The sequence below is a fragment of the Alosa pseudoharengus genome, unplaced genomic scaffold (genome assembly GCF_046254945.1).
Source record: "Alosa pseudoharengus isolate Yale_2024_CS ecotype anadromous, Long Island Sound unplaced genomic scaffold, YU_APseudo_1.1 YU_APseudo_1.1_scf_17, whole genome shotgun sequence".
Lineage (NCBI taxonomy): Eukaryota > Metazoa > Chordata > Actinopteri > Clupeiformes > Clupeidae > Alosa > Alosa pseudoharengus.
The window spans coordinates 5860496-5881861 of NW_027468640.1; the positions used below are offsets into that span (position 1 = coordinate 5860496).

A 21366-nucleotide genomic window follows, 5' to 3' on the forward strand; every position below is an offset into this window, starting at 1 on the left:
TAGACATAATTAACCTTCATTGTGAGAGGTAAAATGAGTATTGTTTGGGGTCATCCGTGTGCGTTTGTGTGCCTGCGTGTGTGTGTGTATGTGTGTCTGTGTGTGTGTGTGTGTGTGTGTGTAGACTCAGCTCTGTGAGAGGTAAAATGAGTATTGTTTGGGGTCATCCGGACTGCAGGATAGAGATGTAGACTCAGCTCCAAACAGAATGAAGAGGGAAGATGAGGGTACGACTCATGGATGAAGAATGCTCACACACACAAACACACACACACACACACACACACACACCAATATGTGCATCTGATGGCTGAAGAATATAGAGAATGGAAAAACATGGGCAGTTCCTTTCAAATAGTACTGCTCTCTCACTCTCTCATACACACACACACACATTCATACAGTACACACCACTTCCCCCGCCACACACACACCCATCCACACACAAACCTATAAACAACCATGTTTATCATGGGTGGGACACACGGACACACACACACACACACACTGGTGACCTTCAATAGTGGGCTGGAGCTTGTTGGAAGTATACACTCTCATGTGTGATGGAAAAGCGAATAGCCTACAAGTCTCCGTCTTGTTTTGAAAATATCCACTTTTACACTCATGTCATCTATCACACACGGAGACACAAACACACACACACACACACACACTCATGTCGTCTATCTGATTTGTGGAGATATGCGAATCAAGCAGGGAGCTGATCTTAAGGTTTCATCCTGTTCAGTGGGAGTTCTCCCTTCACATTGTCTCCTTAATGCAACTCCAGGGACTCAGGCCCAGAGCTCTGGAAAACACCTTGACACAATGCTAATTGTCTATGGTTCCGTTTAAGTAAACGATGGTTGACATTTGATAATTAAATGAATATGAGCAGACGCTTTTGTCCAAAGCAATGACATCAATAATGTAATAACCTTGAAATGAACAGTTAACCTTGAAATATTTTAACGTTGATATTAACAGATTTATGTAAAGTCCATTTAGCCTGATAATAAAAAACAAATACTCAAGATGACTTGGAGTTTAATGTTCTGCAGTTGAGGTAATGATATATTTCTGTCTTGTTTGGTTCTCCACTCTCTTCCTGTGTGTGTGTGTGTGTGAGTGTGTGTGTGTGTGTTCTCCTTCACAAACACCCAAGGCCTAAGACCACACCAACGCCAAACAGGAAGCCCACAGCCTGTTTCCTTCCAGCGCCTATTGTGCCTAACATATACAGTCCACACTAGAGCGGCCAAGGATGTGTGTGTGTGTGTGTGTGTGTGTGTGTGTGGACACAAATTCCTCCTAGCAGTGACAGTCCCACCCTGCAGTATCTGATGGCTTGACCTCCTGGCTGGCCTCAAGTGCGACTGGTGAAGATCGATCATCACCACCATCTACTGTTGCTATGCGACACAGTGATTTTTGGTTAAACAAACAAACAAAAAAAAATGTTTTGCTTGAAACACGGTTTTGATGCCGCCACCCAGTGGACAGTAAAGGCTATTCATCATAACATCATCATCATCACCATCATCATAATCATCATCACCATCATCATCATCATCACCATCACCATCACCATCATCATCATCATCACCATCACCACCATAATCATCACCATCATCATCACCATCATCATCATGACCATCATCATCACCATCATCATCACCATCATCATCACCATAATCATCATCATCATCACCATAATCATCACCATCATCATCATCATCATCATCACCATCACCACCATCATCATATCAACCACTCTTTGGAGGTCAAATGTCCCCATTTCATGTAGCCAGTGACCACAGTTGCCATGTCCGCTTATTATAAGTGACTATAAGTGGGCTTCCTTTGTTGTTATAAATATTGCTAGTAGTGGGTTACTCTTTGGGGTGAAGTTATTTTATAGCCAGTATTGGTTGCTCATTTCAGTAACACTTTACTTGACGGGTGAGTTCATAACACATTCATAGCAGCTGTCATAAACTGCACATATAGCATTCATGACTGTTTCATGAGACATGAATGTGGAAGACAGAACGACAACAATATGTCAAAATAAAAGTCCAACATCGTATTTGTGTAACCTGGATACCATTAATTTAATCTCTCCAGCCTTTGTACATTTTTCATGAATGGACCAAAAATGGCAATTCTGCTTTGCGACTTTGGAGTTCTCGTCGTTCTGTCTTCCACATTCATGAAACGTTTGGTATGAATGTTGAGTCATGTCTCATGAAACAGTCATGAATGCTTTATGTGCAGTTTATGACAGCTGCTATAAATGTGTTATGAACTCAACCGTCAAGTAAAGTGTTACCCTTATTTCTGACCTGGGCCTGAGACAAAAACTTTTTTCTTGAATTTCTCCTTGGGGATCAATTAAGTATCTATCTATCTATCTATCTATCTATCTAAAACAACAAGAAAAAAAAGATTGTTTCTTACTTTTACTCCCCTCATTCAACACACACACGCACACACACACACACACACACACGCACAAATTCTTTTTTTATACTTTTAGCTTACTGTTACCCCCCTTCCCACAAAAGCTTGACAAATTAGATTTAAAAGCATCCACTGTCAAAACAACAACACCATCGATCACATTATTTAAAAATATTTCTAAAAATAAAACCACACATGATTTTTATCTCAGAGTTGCCCCTAACAGCCTGGCACGACAAAAAGAAAACACTCCGACATTGCCTCTGTCTCCTCCATCTGAAACGGCAAAGATTTAACAGCGGCAGAATGAAATATGTGATGTCATCCTTCAGGTCTTTCCTGTCGCTCGCTCTCTCGGCCCTCGGAGGCCCAGGCTGAGTTGGGCTCCTCCACGGACCAGACGACTGTCTCTCCACATGTGCGCCCCGAGATAAGCACCACAGGAGGGGTCAGCGCCGGGCCAGCGCTCGCCGAGCGTCAGGGGAAAGACAGATGGCATCCCTAGCCCAGGGGCCTCCTCAGCCACAGTGCCAGAAACTCCTCCAGCTCCTGTTTACGCTGGAAAAAGTGATCTGGAGTTGCACCTCAAGAGAGGGAGCAACAACAAGGCCTTTCCTCAGGCCAGCCCATCGAACACAGACACGTGAGGAGACTACATTTCTGTCACATACCCACATGTACAGTAGTTATGAGCGTTAAAAGCTTCATTTGTCATTTGCTTTGTCCCACACCGAGGTTCTTTTAATAATGGAAAGCGTTTTTCAAGAACTCGTGGTTTGTGGCAACTTAAAGTCCCTTGTAAACCCAAATTGGAGATTTATTTGAAAACTACTCCTGAAAACAGGTAAAATGTCAACTGTGTGGTATCCAATTGACCTGTCGCTAAGCGCCACCCTTAGAACGCTGATGAGCCAATTACAGTCCAGCCTCAGCGGGACTCGGACATCAGCTCGGACAACTCCATAGGAAACAACAGGGAGGAGGCATAAAATGACAAATTAATGGTTATTTATGGAGTTTATTAACTAAAAAAAACCCCGACGGATAACCATTGTCAAACGTTTTGCATGGGGGACATGCAATACTGATAGCCGGTACCCCGAGAGGCTAGAAAACGGGGTATATTTCCATCAACAGTAGCCTACAGGACGTCTCTCGCGTTTGCAACAGCTCGACGTAATGTAGGCTACTAAGCCAACAACGTGGGCACAGGTTCCCTGTTAAATCCCGAGATGAAAATGCTTATTAACCAACTACTACATTCTTACTACATCAAATATTAACGTAACCTAACATATCTTAGTATCAATCTTCCACTAGCTAGCCAGCTAGCATTAACGTCAGTAGTTTTTGCATGGTGATTTGCACGGCTACTGGCCACAACTGCTTGTCACCTTGTTTGTATTCTAAAGTTTTGAATACACCCCTACATAGCATAATTAAGTCCCTTTTGATAGCTTCTGGAGGAAAGTAAATCCTTTATCGACCAAAACGTCCTCAAAGCCTGCTTTCATATACTATCAGCTGCCATTGTCCACAATGTATTTCCAGAGCCCGTCTACGGAGAGCCTTGCCACTCCGTATTAAGTCCCATTGTACCGAATTTTGGTTGCAGTTCCACCAGAGTTCCACTGGGGGCGATCGCCATGAGTGCAGAATGAATGGGAGTCAATGGAGCTAGACGGCTAAATTTGCCTCTTTCACCTGATTGTCGTTGACAAATCTCAGATTTGATTGTAGTTTGTATAACTTCAACATGGGTTATAGGTCAAAAGTTGAATGAACGAGTACTTATGTCCTTTTGATTTCTTACAGGTTGGGTCGTTGTTGCCCATAACACGCTAGCATTGTGCTAATGAATGACGTCATTGACACGTTTGAAAGGCTTTTTAGAACAATTAAGTGACGTTAAAAAATATAATACTCAACCAAGTGTATTTTCTTTGCCTCCCCTTTCGAAAACAATATTCAAATTACTTGGAAAAAAATTATATCCCGAGAAAAGTGGATTTTGAGGGGTACAGCTCCATAGACCTCCATGCATTCTGCACTCGTGGACGAGCGCCCTCATGTGGAACCACAGAAGGAACTGCAACCAGTTCAGAACAGTTTAGAAACCGGAAGTTTTCCGAGAGTGGCAGTTCTCCCCTTATTAGACATTCTCTGGTATTTCTAATCAAGTCTGGTTTGTTTGTCCGAGTTTTCACACGGTAACAAAGGGGGGCGGAGCTTAGCGACAGGTCAATTGTGGAGTAAGACCATTAAACAGGATATGATCATTTGCAGTGCTCTGTGGCAGTGCTAAAAGTCTATATTGATGATGTAATGATTTCCCTTCTTTTTCTGCCTGTACACTTAAAGGGAAATTCCGGATCTTAAACAATCTGGGGAGCGAAATTACGTAGACGTGTTTTGCGCTAGGCCGTTAATCGGTGGAGTTTTGTGCTAGGCCGTTAATCGGAGGAGTTTTGTGCTAGGCCGTTGATAGAGATAGATAGATAGATAGATAGATAGATAGTTTATTGATCCCCAGGGGAAATTCAAGATGTTGTCTGCATTATCAACAAAATGGTTTATAGCGTGTTGCAACGGGCATGACACATGTCAAAATAAATGGCTATTTTCAAACCACTGACACAGTTCAAAATAGCCTTACACTTAAGTGGTAGTATCAATAGGGTTCCTATAGATAAACCAAAATATTGCAGACTTCAGTGGTGTCTATGGGGTTCCTACAGAGAAACAAAAGTATTGCAAACTTTCAAAGTGTACTGTATACAGAGAGGCTATAACAAGGAGGGTTTCTGAAGGCAAGATATTGCCTTACTTCTGTTTCGGTAGTGTCACATCAGGTTCAACATCTTGCAGCGTTGCACAGATGAGGCTGAATCTTACAATACAAACATGCATCACGTTCAGCCAAATCTGCACAGCGCCGGAAGAAGTCAAACGTGGCCAATGATTTTATGCTAGGGTATGGTTTGTTGTAGAAAATATATGGTATGAATTCTCTACCTTTGTAAGATCCTGCAAATCATGATCAAAGACTTGTTTTGAAAACATCTTGGAATAGGTTAGAAAACTACCCAGCGAACAATTTGGTTCGGGGACAGCAGTCTGTAGAAAAATATCTCCAAATTCCTACAGCATCTTTCTATATATCTCTTCTATCTATTTCTATCTATCTATCTATCTAATCGCCTATAGAATGTCACTCAGACAATGACAATGATTTTGGAAACATTGTGTTAAGGTTAAAAAACTGTTATGGATGCCTTTACATATAGTTTGATCTAAACTGTGTAAGCACATAGGGGTTTATTTTCTTCTCACCTTAGTCTTTAACAGGCACGTGGCACTTCAACGTACAGGATGCGGACTGTGCAACCTGAAACAAACATCCTTTCCATGAATTTAACAACCATGTTTTTCTTAATCTCCAGTAATGGGACCCTGTTTTTTTTTATCAGAGCCTCATCATGTCTGCCAAAAGAAACACCTTACAAGTAGGAGCTGCCAAGGCCTGGTTTCCCATGATACCACTGGTGCCAGTCATTGGCTAGTAGAAAGAAGTAAACCTCTAGCTGACTGGATGATGATGTGATTGACTGGTGATTAAGCCAATGAGGTGAGTTAATGGATTGCACAGCTGTTCCTTCCCACGTGTCCTGATGAGAAAGTGAGAAAGTGGACTGAAACACACACACACACACTCACTCTTTCTGTTGATACAATCAGATTGTGAGAATAATCAGCTTTCTAAACAGGAGTTTCCTGGGGAATGTGTTACTGACAGGTTCCAAAGAATGTGGCTACACACACACATATACACACTACGCACGCACACACACACACCACGCACACACATCACACATACACACACACACACACAGACACACACACATACACACTCACACACATACACACAAGAAATAACTGAATTTTAAGTTGAATTTCATGCACATTTTATTGAACAGTCATATAAAATACTTTCATATTTGCAAGTGCATGCGTCATCTGCCAACAGTTTCAAAGTTAAATTACAAAAGCAAGGCTTTATGTTGTGTAGTGAATTACTTGGGCACTTAAGCAATTGGTTAAAAAAGATTGAACGGAGTTTCGGATTTCTCTTAAAATTGGATATTTGTACCTTTGCTCTGTTGTGGCACACAAAGCAAGTATACAAATAATAATAATAATAATAATAATAATAATAATAATAATCTGTGACTTTGTGTGGCACGTTTACAAAACAGAACAAAAACGTCTTAAAGTGTGTATGACACTGACAGTCATCATGCAGTTTGACATATGACATGTAACCACAAACCTACCATCACAAGAGGCACTGCTACACATGCAGACGTGGACTACATGTGCACTTAACAAGCGATAGGTTTTAAAAAAGACCACGGCTCCTCATTCCTTTTAAATAGTTCCAATGCTTTACGTTACAAAAAGAAGGATTTCAAGGCATAAAGCATGTTTCAACCCATTAGTAATTTAAAGAGGCGGTATAGTCTTCCAGTATACTTCCACAAAGCGCACTACATCTCAAAACAGGCCTCTGCAGCCAAAGAACTTGAATTCAGTCTATTTCTGTTGTTAAACTTTTTTTTTTATAAAACATGCATAGGCTGTATACTTTCAGTTACTTAAGTCATTTTTTTTTACAGAATATAGATGCTTTATATTTTTTTTGTTCGCAATACTTAAGAAGAAAGAAAACACTCACAAAATTCCAGCAAGCCACGATAAATCTATTCCCCCCCCAAAATAAACAACAAAAAACATATTTGCAAATGATAAATGTTAAATGTAAATTCCAGTTATTAAATTCCAAGAAAATAGGTATTCATAACCAAGTTCAAAACCAAGATCGACAGCCAGTATAGAGAAGGTTGGGTCAAAGCACACACTCACACACTCCTGAGGTAAGCATAATCTGTACAAAACCATAAAACGTCCCATTTTTGGCATTTTAACAATGTTGCAACATTCTTTTAAGACTGCCTAATGTATTTCAGAGCGAGTTTTATAAGAGTAGCAAAAAAAGTTATCAATAAATAGTCCTTATTTAGTTTGTACACCCTTTATATGTTAAAAACATTTTTTTTTCATGTTTTGTCCATTTTTAGTGCTGTATTTTTGTAAACGAACAATAGTTAGTAAGAAGTTACTCAAAATTTCCATGTCCAGTATCTGAGTGAAGGCCGTCTGTAAAACCTGCCCTGCAGCAACCGCCTCCGACATGCATCCGGCTCAGAGCCGGCCTAGACCAGTGCCGGAACCGGCCCAGGTCCGCGCCAGAACCAGCCCAGGCCCGCGCCAGAGGAGAGCCGGATCCACGCCAGAGGAAGCCGTCAGCTGGGTTCCCAGTTAAGATCTCCATCCACCTCGCTGCTCTGCCATGCACAGGCCCTGTTCTCACCTGCCCACCTGGAAAAGAGCGAACCAGCGATAACATTTTTTATGGTTTCTACAAGCAATATAGATTTTTTTAAAACATTTTGTAGTTGATGTATTTTAAAGGCATATCCAGAGTCTAAGAGTCACGCATCAGCCCTGCATTTTTTTTGTTGTTCTTGTTGTTGCCATATTTCATTTATTTTTCTATTTATTTAATGCTGTTTCTCATGCCTGTGTTTCCACATCCTCCAGTCCAACCAACCCCCACCCCACCCCACCCCACCGACACCAGGGAGACAAGCGACGAAGGGGGTATGGGGTGAGGGGGGCACCCTGCTGCGGTACGCCAACCTCCGGTGGCTCTCTAGCGCCCCCTGCCTGCCTGTGTGCCTCACTGGATGTTGCTGCTGCTGCTGCCCTTGCCCTCGGTCCCGTTGGTCTCGGACGACAGCGCCTTGTTGAGCGAGTTGAGGCTGGCGTCGGACGGCAGGGCGTCGCGGCGAGGCGGCATCCTCTCGTTGATGCGGTCCAGACCCTTAGCCTCCTCGAAGCTCGAGATCTTGTGCTGAGGAGAGAAGCCCTTGATTGCTGGATGGTGGCAGTGGAGAAAGAGAGAGATGGGAAAATAGAGAGAAAGAGAAAGAAAGAGAGAGAGAGTGAGAGAAAGAGTTAACTTAGAATGCATGACTTTGTGTTTCAGTCTCTTATTAGCGACATTTCTCTGAAGTACTTATTGGTACCAAAACACAACACCAATGACTTCTGGTGCTATTGTTATTTACACATATATAACAGTTACATTATTAGCATATTTTATTTTTCACAGTGAATGTCGTCTGACCAACAAACATACATTGTATGCTAGTTGTAAGTTTTTAAGGCATTAAAACTCTAATAGCCATGACTAGAATGCTTACAGAAGACTTACTTACACATAGGACATGGACAATACCCACACAAATCACCATCGTTTCACAACAGTACACAGTAAACCATCAGGTGAGAACGGGTGACTATTACACCTTAACTCAAGCAGTAGAGAAAGGCCATGTTCTGGAGGGTTATGAAGGAATGTGGTTTCCACTGTGAATCAGGATTGCAAATCACAAGGTCAGAGAAAACCACGTGACTCTGTAACGCTCCAAGTATTGGTCTTTCTCATTTGCTTGCTTAGACGTGAACTAAAGGAAGGGTCAATATAGATGTAAAGAGTCTAAACTAAAAGGAGACTAACAAAGACAAAAAAACGAAATCAAAACCCCAAACTGAACAGAGGAGACACAGAGGGGAGGCCATGGAGATGGGAGCACTAGGACACGAGGACTTACTAGCACACAAGGAGACTAGGCCATTCTACAGGAACACAAGGAGACTAGGCCATTCTACAGGAACACAAGGAGACTAGGCCATTCTACAGGAACACAAGGAGACTAGGCCATTCTACAGGAACACAAGGGCACTTGGTGCTAACCACTTGTTACACCTGTCCTCAACATGCAGCTAGCGCGAAACGTTTGTTAGAGATCGGGAGAGCATTAGTGCAGGAATTTCCTAATTTTGGAAGGAGCTGGGTGGTGCTCAGGGATTTCCTTTGCCGTTGATTGGGAAGCCATTTTGTGGCCCAGAGTCTTTGTGTTAGGGAGCTGGAGATGGAGAAATGCGTTTGGAAGGGGCCTGGAGTCGCTGCATTAGCCTTAGCACAGGTCAGACACAGGTTATTAGCAGCCTCACGAGAGCCAGGGACACACACCACAAAGCAGGGCCACATGGAGAAAACAACAAAACAAACAAACAAAACAAACAAACAAAACAAACAAACAAAACAAACAACAAACAAAACAAACAAAGAGGAGTCTCTGGGGTGAAGGCACAATTTGTGGCTAGGGAGGAATTTACCTCCCTAGGGGTCCAAAGTAAATAGCGGCTAGCCTCACCGCTATTTAGCAGACAGTTGAGATTGTTCTTGCTGCATCTGATCTGCTGGGCTTATTGTTATGTTTAAACCATAGCATTTAGGCGGGAACGCCTCAAGAATCGAATTGAACAAGATCTTGCTACAAGACCTCCAATTGTGCAACGACACAACTCAACTGCACCATCGGACTGCTTTAAAGGGGAATAGCCATATTAAGGACATGACTGCCAAACATCAGTAGTCAATTTGAGATAGCATGATGGGCCTTCATTCAGTCCCATTCAAAACATTTTCCCCTTTAAACCAAGCATGGCTTTTATTCATGTATTAATATATTTGTACAATTTTTTGGGGATTAATGTGAGAGCATTACAAAAAAAAAAACTCACACTCTATACACATTATGGGAATATAAACAAACAAATAAAGAAAGAAAGGAAAAATGAAAGAAAGAAAGAAAGAAAGAAAGAAAGAAAGAAAGGAAGGAACTGATGGAGACCCTTGACTACTGCAGAGGGCACAACAGAGAGGGACCCACACTATTTACCTTTGTCAGCCTCTATGGCCTCAATAGTAGCTGAAGAGCAGAAGAGGGAGAGGTGGGGTGGGGGGGGGTGCAGAACGCATGAAAGAGGGGAGCAAAGGAGTCATCAGTTGTTTTCCAGGAAACAAGTCAATGAGCAGCAAGACAGACAGACTGACAGACATATAGGTAGGATGGAGAGAGAGAGAGGGAGAGAGGGAGAGAGAGAGAGAGATAGAGAGAGAGAGATGAAGAGGTAGACAGTGCAAAAAACTGGCAAAGTGCCATGTAGCATATGGCATGGAGGGAGAGAGGAAGAGAGATACAAAGAGAGAGAGAGAGAGAGAGAGAGAGAGAGAGAGAAAGAAAGAAAGAAAGAAAGAAAGAGAGTGTGGCCGGGGCGAGGGATTGGGGAGTTGGTCTGATACATACACTCTATGAGTCAGGACACCATATTATGAGTAATAATTACTCAATACAGAGAAGCCATGTTTTCTAGTGAAATGTATCTGGGTTCACTATTGTTTTAATATCTGTCGTTTCCACTCGTTTCCCAATAAACATGGTGCTCTAGTCTCCTGATGGTGAGGGATAGCACACATGACCAATGCACACATGACCAATGGCTTCTGCTACAATACTGAATGGCTGTAACCCTGCGCTGGACTGACCAATCGGAAGCCAGGCTACAGGACGCCTTTATCAACGTTGACTGGGAGATGTTCAAGACGAACTCTGCTGACATCAATGAGTTTACGGAAGTATCATTGAGTTACATCAATATGCTAACTGATTCCATCATTCCAACTGTAAAGATCCGAAGCTTCCCTAACCAGAAGCCATGGGTGGATAGAGAAGTGAGAACGGCATTAAAGACACTTATGACACTTATAAAGACAAAATGACTTATAATGCTGGGCTTATTTCAGGGGATATGACGGATTACAAAGCAGCATCTTATAGTTTACGTAGAGCTATTAAAGATGCTAAGCGGTGCTATAGAGACAAAGTTGAAGCTGATTTCTTGGAGGGTGATCCAGCACGAGTGTGGAAAGGACTCCGAACCATCACTGGCTTTGAAAGAAAGTCCCCTCCTATGATGAATGTGAGTAAAGCCCTCCCTGATGAACTTAATGCTTTTTATGCTCGCTTTGACATGAAAAACACAGACTATCTTGCACTAGCTGCAGCATGTGAAGCAAATGAGGATGCACCTTTCTGTGTCTCTGAGGTCGATGTGAGCAATGCCTTTAGGAGGGTTAATTGTAGAAAAGCTGCTGGACCGGATGGAATTTCTAACAGGGTTTTGAAATCCTGCGCTGCTCAGTTAGCTCCTGTGTTCACTTATATCTTTAACACATCATTGGCTCAAGAGACAGTTCCTACTTGCCTCAAGCAGTCTGTTATTGTTCCAGTACCGAAAAACAAAAGTCCATCATGTCTGAATGACTACCGCCCAGTAGCCCTGACGTCTACAGTGATGAAGTGCTTTGAGAAGCTTGTGAAAAACATTATCTGCTCATCCCTCCCTGCCTCCTTCGACCCCCTCCAATTTGCTTACAGAGCCAACAGGTCTACAGAGGATGCCATCTCAAACCTCATGCACACCACCTTAACTCACCTGGAGGAGGGGAATGGGAATTATGTGAGGATGCTGTTCATTGACTTTAGTTCAGCATTCAACACGATAGTACCTCTCACCTTGGTCACAAAGATGAAGGCCTTAGGACTGAACACCACTCTGTGTCACTGGATATTTGACTTTCTCACCAACCGTTCACAAGTGGTTAGAGTGGGGGGTCTGACATCTGACTCATTAACCATCAGCACTGGTGCTCCCCAAGGCTGTGTTTTGAGTCCACTGCTGTACAACATCTACACACATGACTGCAAAGCCAACAGTAGTCATACCTCAATCATCAAGTTTGCAGATGACACAGTGATCCTGGGCCTGATAAGTAACAACAATCAACAGCTCTACTTGGATCAGGTTGATGAGGTGGCACAGTGGTGTCAATCTAACAGCTTGACACTGAATATCAATAAAACCAAGGAAATGGTAGTGGATTACAGAAGGCAGCGGCAGAACTACAGTTACACCCCACTAATGATCAGCGGGCAACCTGTAGAGAGAGTCACAAGTTTTAAATACCTTGGTGTCCACATTACTGAAGACTTAACATGGACTGTTAACACTCAATATGTTCTGAAGAAGTCCAGACAACGACTCTACTTCCTTCGTCAGCTAAGGAAATTCAAAGTTTCTACATCCATCATGAAGGCCTTCTACACTTCAGCGGTTGAGAGTGTTCTAACTGGTAGCATCATCACCTGGTATGGGAACTCCACAGTTAGAGATTGTAGTACTCTGCAGAGAGTAGTGCGCTCAGCTGAACGTACTATAAGAACTCAACTCCCTGCTCTACAAGATATTTATTCCAGAAGAGTACTCCTAAGAGCCCAAAAGATTCTGAAGGACTCTTTTCATCCTAACAATGGATTATTCCTACCGCTGAAATCAAGAAGACGCCTATGTAGTCACAAAGCCAGAACTGAGAGACTCAGGAGAAGTTTTTATCCCCAGGCCATCCGAACTCTGAACTCACACTATACTGACTTTGCACACATTCACTCCTCAGCACTCTCAAACATTTCCCAACTCTGAACTCACACTATACTGACTTTGCACTCATTCACTCCTCAGCACTCATGACCCCCCCCCCCCACACACACACACCTACATGACTTTTAGCACTTTTACATCCTTCTCCCTATGCTACAGACCTTTTATTTATTTTCTTATTTCATCACACGTCAAAACACACACACACACACACAAACACACACACATCTGACTTTCACCAACTTTTGCACATCTCCATAGAACTTTTTATTTATTATTTTTGATTTCTCCTCCATCTATCTACCCATGTCCTTGATTGCCTAGCCTTCTGCACCCCCCACCCCACCCCCATCCCCAACACACACACAAAAAACACACACACTTACATCATCACTGTCATCACCTCACATACATACAGCACACTGCTTGCTACAGTAAGTCTCCTCTACATACTTGCTGCACACTGCCCCCCCCTCCCTACATACACAGCACATTGTCTTCAGGATCTTCTCCAACACACATCCTCTACATACTTACAGCACACTGCCCCCACCTACCCACACACACACTACACACAGTCACTGCTCCACTCCCCTCCCGCCCACACACACATCTTCACTGTCATCACTCACATACATCATACATACAGTACTCTGCTTGCAATAGTAAGTCCCTTCACCATACTTGCAGTACACTGCCCCCCCCCCCCTCTCCCCTACCTACACAGCACATTATTTCATCAGGAAGCTTCTCCAACACACATCCCCAACATACTTACAGCACACTGCCCCCCCCCCCCCCCAATACACAGCACATTGTCTCATGAGGAAGCTTCTCCAACACACATATTGCACACTGCCCTCTCCCCACATACACAGAACACTATCCCATTTCCCCTGTCATCCCCCCAACACACACACCAAGAGACCCCTGGCAGTTGGGTTAGCCCCTTGAGCCGTGGATCTGCCCAAGGTTTCTTCCTTGGTAAGGGAGTTTTTCCTTGCCCCTGTTGCTCTTGGGTGCTCCTTGTTGGTGCCCCCCCCCCCAATCCCAATCCTCCCCCACCTTTCTTATGCAGCCCTTGCCACTTAATCTACTAAACCCCTCTTCTACTGCACTTTTTACCCCCCCCCCCCCCATAAATGCACAAATAGGCTGACACCAGACATAATTTCACTGAATTTCTTACTTCCAGTAACTATATGCATGTGACAATAAACTTCCTTGTATCCTTGTATCCCTATTACCTCAACTTATTCTTTCACTGACATAGTTTTTTATATTACCTTGTATACATTATACTTTACTCCCTTATTTGTCCATATTATTTATGCTGGTCTCTAGACCTTATTCTTGCACTGTTGCACTGTTGGACTACTGTTGGACTACTTTTTGCACCTTCACCATGACACTCACTCTCTTGAGCACCTTACCATGCACACAGAACTACAGGACTACTGTTGGACTACTTTTTGCACCTTCACCATGACACTCACTCTCTTGAGCACCTCACCATGCACACAGAACTACAGGCCAGTCCCGGCCCTGTCACTGCAAGCGTCTCATGCTTGATCACCCTCAAGCACACTGTGGATTTTTTAAATTTAATTCATATAGTATATTTAGTATTTAGTTTTGTTAGTTTTTCTTATCTTCTACTGTCTCTATTGTACAGTGGAGTTTGGTTATATGCTTATACTTATATTTACCATTTCTGCTGTAAGTGCATGTTGTGTGTGATGTCTGTATGCTACTGAGACCTTGAATTTCCCCTTAGGGATCAATAAAGTATCTATCTATCTCTATCACGGTAAAGGAACCCCTCTGTACATTGATTACCACCACAGACCTGAGACCAACCAGAAGACTAAAACCACTACAGTCTTGAACATCTCACTGTGCCACCAGGAGGTCAATGGTTAGTTGAGGCATTTCACAGTTAGGGGTGCATTTCCCAAAACCATAGTTGCTAACCTGTTAGAATCACATTCCTCCTAGAATCACAATATATTTATATTTTACACTGCTGTTGTAAATAGCAAACTTCTCGTGACTTATCCCCCCTGTACAGAATAAAAATGCTTTTGTTGTGGAGGTGAAGGATTAACAGGGAAAAACTAATCTAAAGAGCTATATCTACTGACAAGGTAATGTTTCACCATTCTCCAAAAAGCTATATCTACTGACAAGGTAATGTTTCATGATTCTCGCAAGATTTGTCGGGCCGCCGTTCTTGAAGTTGCATGGCTGAGTTACTTGGTAGCGACTCTCTACATAAGTATAAGTAAGTATAAGTATATATACTCTTTTGATCCCGTGAGGGAAATTTGGTCTCTGCATTTATCTCAATCCGTGAATTAGTGAAACACACTCAGCACACAGTGAACACACACTAATCCTGGCACTGTGAGCTGCCTGCAACAACAGCGGCGCTCGGGGAGCAGTGAGGGGTTAGGTGCCTTGTTCCTTCAGCCGTTCCCACTGGTCGGGGTTCGAACTGGCAACCCTCCGGTTACAAGTCCAAAGCGCTAACCAGTAGGCCACGGCTGCCCCCATCTATCCTGTATAGCTATGCTAGGTGAACAATTCGCCTATTACAAGTTTATTTAACATCAAATAAATTGGCTTCAAAAGGTTATATTAAGGTGAAAATCTTGCATAGTGTACCTTTAAAAGTGGACCAGATGGCTTGCAGTGAAGCCAATGACCCGTAGGGAAGGAGTAGCTCACACTAGCTTTGTTTAGATGGACAGTTTTTTTGTCATTCGGATTATTTCGTTGAGATGATACATCAGCCGATCTGATTGACCGAATACATGGCTGTTCAATCAGAATAGGAATGGAATACACCACCTCTTTCATTCTGATTAAAATTCTGATCAGATCAGGCATTTTTATTCCGATTGATGTGTTTATATTAGAATTTGTATTCCAATTGAGCCGTTATTCCGTTTCTAATTGGATTAAACGTGTCCATGTAGAGAAGGAAGGCACCACTGGTGTCTGTGTGCATGTTCAAATAGCCTGTTAGCAAGGGACAAACCACTATGGAAGATGGAGAGAAGAGAAGAGACAGAGACAGAGAGAGAGAGAAAGAGAGAAAGAAAACCAAATCACACAAAAAAAGTGTGATGGTGTGTATTAGTGTGTGTAAAGCGAGGAGAACACCGTAGGAAGAGAGAGAGACAGATAAGAGAGAGGGGAGGCACATATAAACACATCATGATAACCCAGCCCATATGCTGTGCATTAGAACCATGGGGAAAAAGCTACGTGGCACAAGAGTGCCACCTAGTGGTCGTGTCTTGATAAGCCGTTCCCTTCTTTCAGAGCAGTCTCTACATGGCCAAGCATGTGGAGGGACAGGCTCACTGGGTGGACTTACTTACCGTGCTGACCACTCAAACCTGTTTACTGGAACAACACAACAGCTTCATCACTTACTGATGAACAGAGCTGTCACAAATGAACACATCATATCCCCACTCTCCCAATCTAACACAAACACACACACACACACACACACACACACACACACACACATACACACACACACACACACACAAACCAAAATGACTGCAACAAGAAAATATAATTAGCGGCTAGCATCACAAAACACATGAACAAAAAAAAACACACACACAGTCACAGATACCCACGTCCACACACACACACACACACACACACACACACACACACACACACCCTAGTACACCATCACCCACTACACAGACGGAAGCTAAAGAAAACTGCAGGAGGATGAAGCTCATAGCATGGCTGTAGAAGCACGCCTGCAGTCCCAGTGCACCCTCACGGGCGGCCCAGGATGCTTTGCGGTTCTACCGATGCTTGGACAGGAAATCACTGAAACGCCACTCTGCTTCCCGGCACGTCTGCTATGGCCGCCATGGCACGACCCCTCCCCCATGACTCTCCACCAATCAGGCGGGGGGATCACAGAATGCAGGATGTGCAGTTTAGGAGCTGCACACAACCAAACTTCCTGTTTGAACACTGAAGTCTGGGTTCCACTTCCTGTTTGAGGACACAGCTCTTTTAACCCCCTAAGTCCTTTATTTACCATCCTGCACTTTTAAGTCCTTATTTTCATCAGGAAGGTTGGAAAGTCGCCCAAGATCTACTTGAAGTAGGACGTCTTAAGAGGACACAAAGCTTTCCAGCGTTCCTAAATGAGGCGTTGGGCCTCTCCCTGCTTCTGCTCGCGGTGTTCTGGGGGGACGTGGCCAGAGAGACTCCGCAGGGAGAGCAGAGTAACGTTGGCTTGATTTCTGTCTGGTTGTGGATGACGAGGAAGTCAGCCAGTTATCCCCTTTTGTACACAGTGTCAATATCAATTCCAATCTACCCAAAAGTGTAGCATGGGGCTTTGGTCATGGTGTAAACAAAAATAGATTCAAGACTACAAAACAAAAACAAAAAAAAAAAGAAGAGTTTTCTGTGTTATAAGAGGTAGTTCAAAAGAGAAGAAAAGTAAAGAAAATGAACACAAAAGTCTAATTTGCTGATATTAGGTGGTCTCTGTGTTGAGAAGGAGATAAAAGTGTTTATTTTGGGGAAGTTTTTGACATGAGAGCGTGAATTCTATGTTTGTCTCACAAGAAAATACAAATACAACAACATTATACTTGCACAGCAGTTTATACCTGCGGTCTCTAGAGAAGAGGAGAGAAGGAGAGAGAGGGAGGAGAAAGCAGACACATTGTTTGATAAGCAGCAGATCACAGAGATCAAGATGGATGGAGAGAGAGAGAGAGAGAGAGAGAGAGAGAGAGAGAGAGGAGAAGAGCAAGAAGGGGAACAGAGATCATGAAGATCAGTAGAGAGAAAGAGAAATCATCAGATCTACATTTCAGTCTACATTTACCATAGGCTACCAGCAGAGGGCGTGTGTGGGTATAGAACTGTATGGCTTTAAATGACACAGAAATCAATGGAACACCATAACATCAACAACAGAGGCGGGTCATGGAGCCGTGACTCCTGCTGATTGGCTGCTGGGAGTGCTGCGGCTCACACTTTAGACCGTGTGGTTCCACAGCGCAGCGCAGGAATGTATGTCTGGGGTCAAAGGTCAGAGCTTCAGTGCAGGTGCAAGCGAAGCGGCAGGGTAGCGGCGCGTAGGCTGCGGCGATCAGCTACACCTGACCAGAGCGCGGCGTACGTGCGCGGTGGACATTAAGAACAGCTCGACTAGTCTTCTATTTCGGACCGCGCTCTCCTGGAGTGTGCCGTACGCGTGGCGCCGTCAGTGCAGCCTGGCCGGCCGTGAGCCTCCTCTAGAGGGCTGCTACGTGATTGGCACAGAGGACACTCTGATCCAGAGCCATGGGTTTGGGCTCAGGGCTGGTTCTAGGGGGACCGGGTTCTGTATGAATGGGTTTTGGCTCAGGGCTGGTCTTGGGGGGACTGGGTTCTGTATGAAGGACCAGTGGGTTTGGGCTCAGGGCTGGTTCTAGGGGGACCGGGTTCTGTATGAATGGGTTTGGGCTTAGGGCTGGTTCTGGGGTCTCTGATCCACAGGATGCTGGGCTTGGGTCAAGGTGATTGTGTGTGTGAGGAGGTCTACTATTGGTGTGTGTGTGTGTGTGTGTGTGTGTGTGTGTGTTCATGCGTGTAGCCGATTAGGGTGTGTGGGTGTGTGCGTGTGTGCATGTAGCTGATTAGGGTGTGTGTGTGTGTGTGTGTGTGTGTGTGTGTGTGTGTGTGTGTGTGTGTGAATGCGTGTAGCCGGTTAAGGTGTGTGTGTGTGTGTGTGTGTGTGTGCGCATGTAGCTGATTAGGGTGTGTGTGTGTGTGTGTGTGTAGCTGATTAGAGTGTGTGTGTGTGTGTGGCTGATTAGGGTGTGTGTGTGTGTGTGTGTGTTTGGATTGAGTGTGCATAGCGTGCCTATATGGCACATATATTAACAGGCTCATCCTCACGTATGAACTCATCTCTCGACCCAGTTGTAACTTTAGATGTTATGGCACAATATAAATCAAACCTCGTTGACCTGGAAATAGATGAGACAGTCGGCTATAATGGGGGATATTTGGGACCTTAGGGGGTTGGGTTTGGTGTGTGTGGTGTGTGTGTGTGTGTGTGTGTGTGTAGCAGTCTTACCGTTCTCGATTTTCTCTTTGCCTCCAGACAGAACTCCGCTGGGCAGCATACCGGTAGGGGTCAGACCTTTCAGCGTCAACACACTCTCACTCTCCTCTCTGGGGATGAAGAGACACATCAGTACACACACACACACACACACACACACACACTCACACACACACTCACACACACACACACACACTCACACACACACTCACACACACACACAGACAGACACGCACACACACACACTGAAGAGAGACACATCAGTACACACACACACACATTCTTACTCTCCTCTCTGGGGATGAAGAGACACACACACACACACACACACACACACACACACACACTCACTAACAGTGTTGGGAACGTTACTTTAAAAAAGTAATTAGTTATAGTTACTCACTACTTGTTCCAAAAAGTAACTGAGTTAGTAACTGAATTACTCTTTGGGGAAAGAGGGAATAAGGGAAAGTAACTATTTGCGTTACTGTTACAAAAAGAAAGTTGCTATATGTCAGAGAATTTGGATTTTTTGAGCAGTTTTGAGCAGCCAGTTAAAATGAGTAGAACAGACAGGTGTTTGTAGGCTATATAACTTTCGATATGTATTAGATAGATAGATAGATAGATAGATAGATAGATACTTTATTGATCCCCAAGGGGAAATTCAAGATATTGCACATCGACAGACCTACGGTTGACTTCAGCCTGTGTCATATGTTTTTGTTGTGAGGCAGAAAGATCTAGCTTTTGCTGCTTGGAGGACTTTGCTCCGAGTCCTTCTTTGCTAGTGGATGGCGAGCTATCATCTGTGGTGGAGGTACGTGTATCGGTGTTTTTGGCCACTAGCTTTAGATGGGTGTGTGAGATGCTTCATTAAATTAGAGTTGCTTACAATGGATGTCTTCGCTCCTGGACATAATGTACACATTACATGCACGTTCTTGCCTTGATGAATTTGAAGTAGTGCTTATATCTCCACCTTGAAAATGCCAACTTTTCGGATTGCTCCTGACCTCTGCTGTTTCGTCGAATCTCTATTTTAGCTGTTGCGTGTGTGTGTGTGTGGCACGTGTGCTGGCAAGTGTATAAAAACACTGGCTCTGATTGGCTATCATAAAACATGACTCTGCCTTAGCCAATCATAATCACTTACGTCTCATAATCACTAACCCACCTCCTCACTAGCTGTGAGCCAGGGTGCGTTCGGATTACACAGTTTATTCAATCAATGCATAGTAACGCACCGCATTTAACGTCCAGTAACGTTAACGGCGTTGTAACGACGGGAAAAGTAATTAGTTAGATTACCCCGTTAGTGAAAAAATAACGTTGTTACCTAACGCTGTTCTTTTAAACGGCGTTATTCCAAACACTGCTCACTAACCACCTTAGCATTAGACACTGGGAATGGGTTTCTACCAGTCCTGAAGGATACATGTTGCTAGGGGACCTTTGTTTTGCTTACTACAAAACACCTAAAAGAGTGTGTGTGTGTGTGTATGCAAATATGTTTGTATGTGAGAGTGTGTGTGTGTGTGTGTGTTTGTGTGTGTGTTTGAGAGAAAGAGAGAGAGAGAAGGAGAGAGAAAGAGAGCAAGAAAGAGAGAGCTTACCGTAGCACCGAGAAGACTCTCGCCATCTTCCCAATGGCACGGATCTTGTTTCTAATGACCTCCTTGCGCGCAGAGGCAGTGGCACCTAAAGAACACACACACACACACACACACACACACACACACTTGTAAGTATGCATACACATGCAGATTTGGCGGTGTGCCTAAGTGTGCACACACACGCATGCCCAAACACACACACACACACACACACACACACACACACACACACACACACGTCACATCTCTCATTCGTATCTGTGGAATCTCAATTTGGCTTGAAGAAAAACGAAAACCCAATTGGCCAACAACGTTTGACAGTCCGTTTCATATCGCATTCAGAGTGATTACACACACACACACACACACACACACACACACACACACACACACACACACACACTGCACGGCATTAAGAAGAGCCTGCTGAAGAAATGAGTGTGTGTGTGTGTGTGTGTGTCTGTACTGTATATGTGTCTGTGTGTGTGTGTGTGTGTGTCTGTGTGTGTGTCTGTGTATACTATATGTGTGTGTTTATGTGTGTGTCTGTGTGTGTGTCTGTGTGTGTATGTGTGTGTGTCTATTTGTGTGTGTGTGTGTGTCAGTGTGTGTGTATGTGTATCCTAGCTAATACCTAGGACCACACAACCCTCTGAACATGTTCAAGCCCATCTGCCACACTCACAAGTGGGATTTGATTTGGCT

General features: G+C 43.8%; 1 protein-coding gene across 1 annotated transcript in view; it reads right to left on the reverse strand.

The window, feature by feature from the left end:
- Nucleotides 1–6411: 6411 nt before the first annotated feature.
- Nucleotides 6412–21366, reverse strand: part of LOC143127174 (protein phosphatase 3 catalytic subunit alpha) — a 124057-nt gene continuing 109102 nt past the window's right edge. The window contains exons 11-14 of the mRNA XM_076288487.1: nucleotides 20662–20746; nucleotides 19058–19155; nucleotides 8268–8460; nucleotides 6412–7902 (exon numbers count right to left, since the gene is read on the reverse strand). Coding sequence (XP_076144602.1) covers nucleotides 7827–7902; nucleotides 8268–8460; nucleotides 19058–19155; nucleotides 20662–20746 — 452 coding nt within the window. The 3' untranslated portion in view covers nucleotides 6412–7826. The remainder of the gene's footprint in view (nucleotides 7903–8267; nucleotides 8461–19057; nucleotides 19156–20661; nucleotides 20747–21366) is intronic.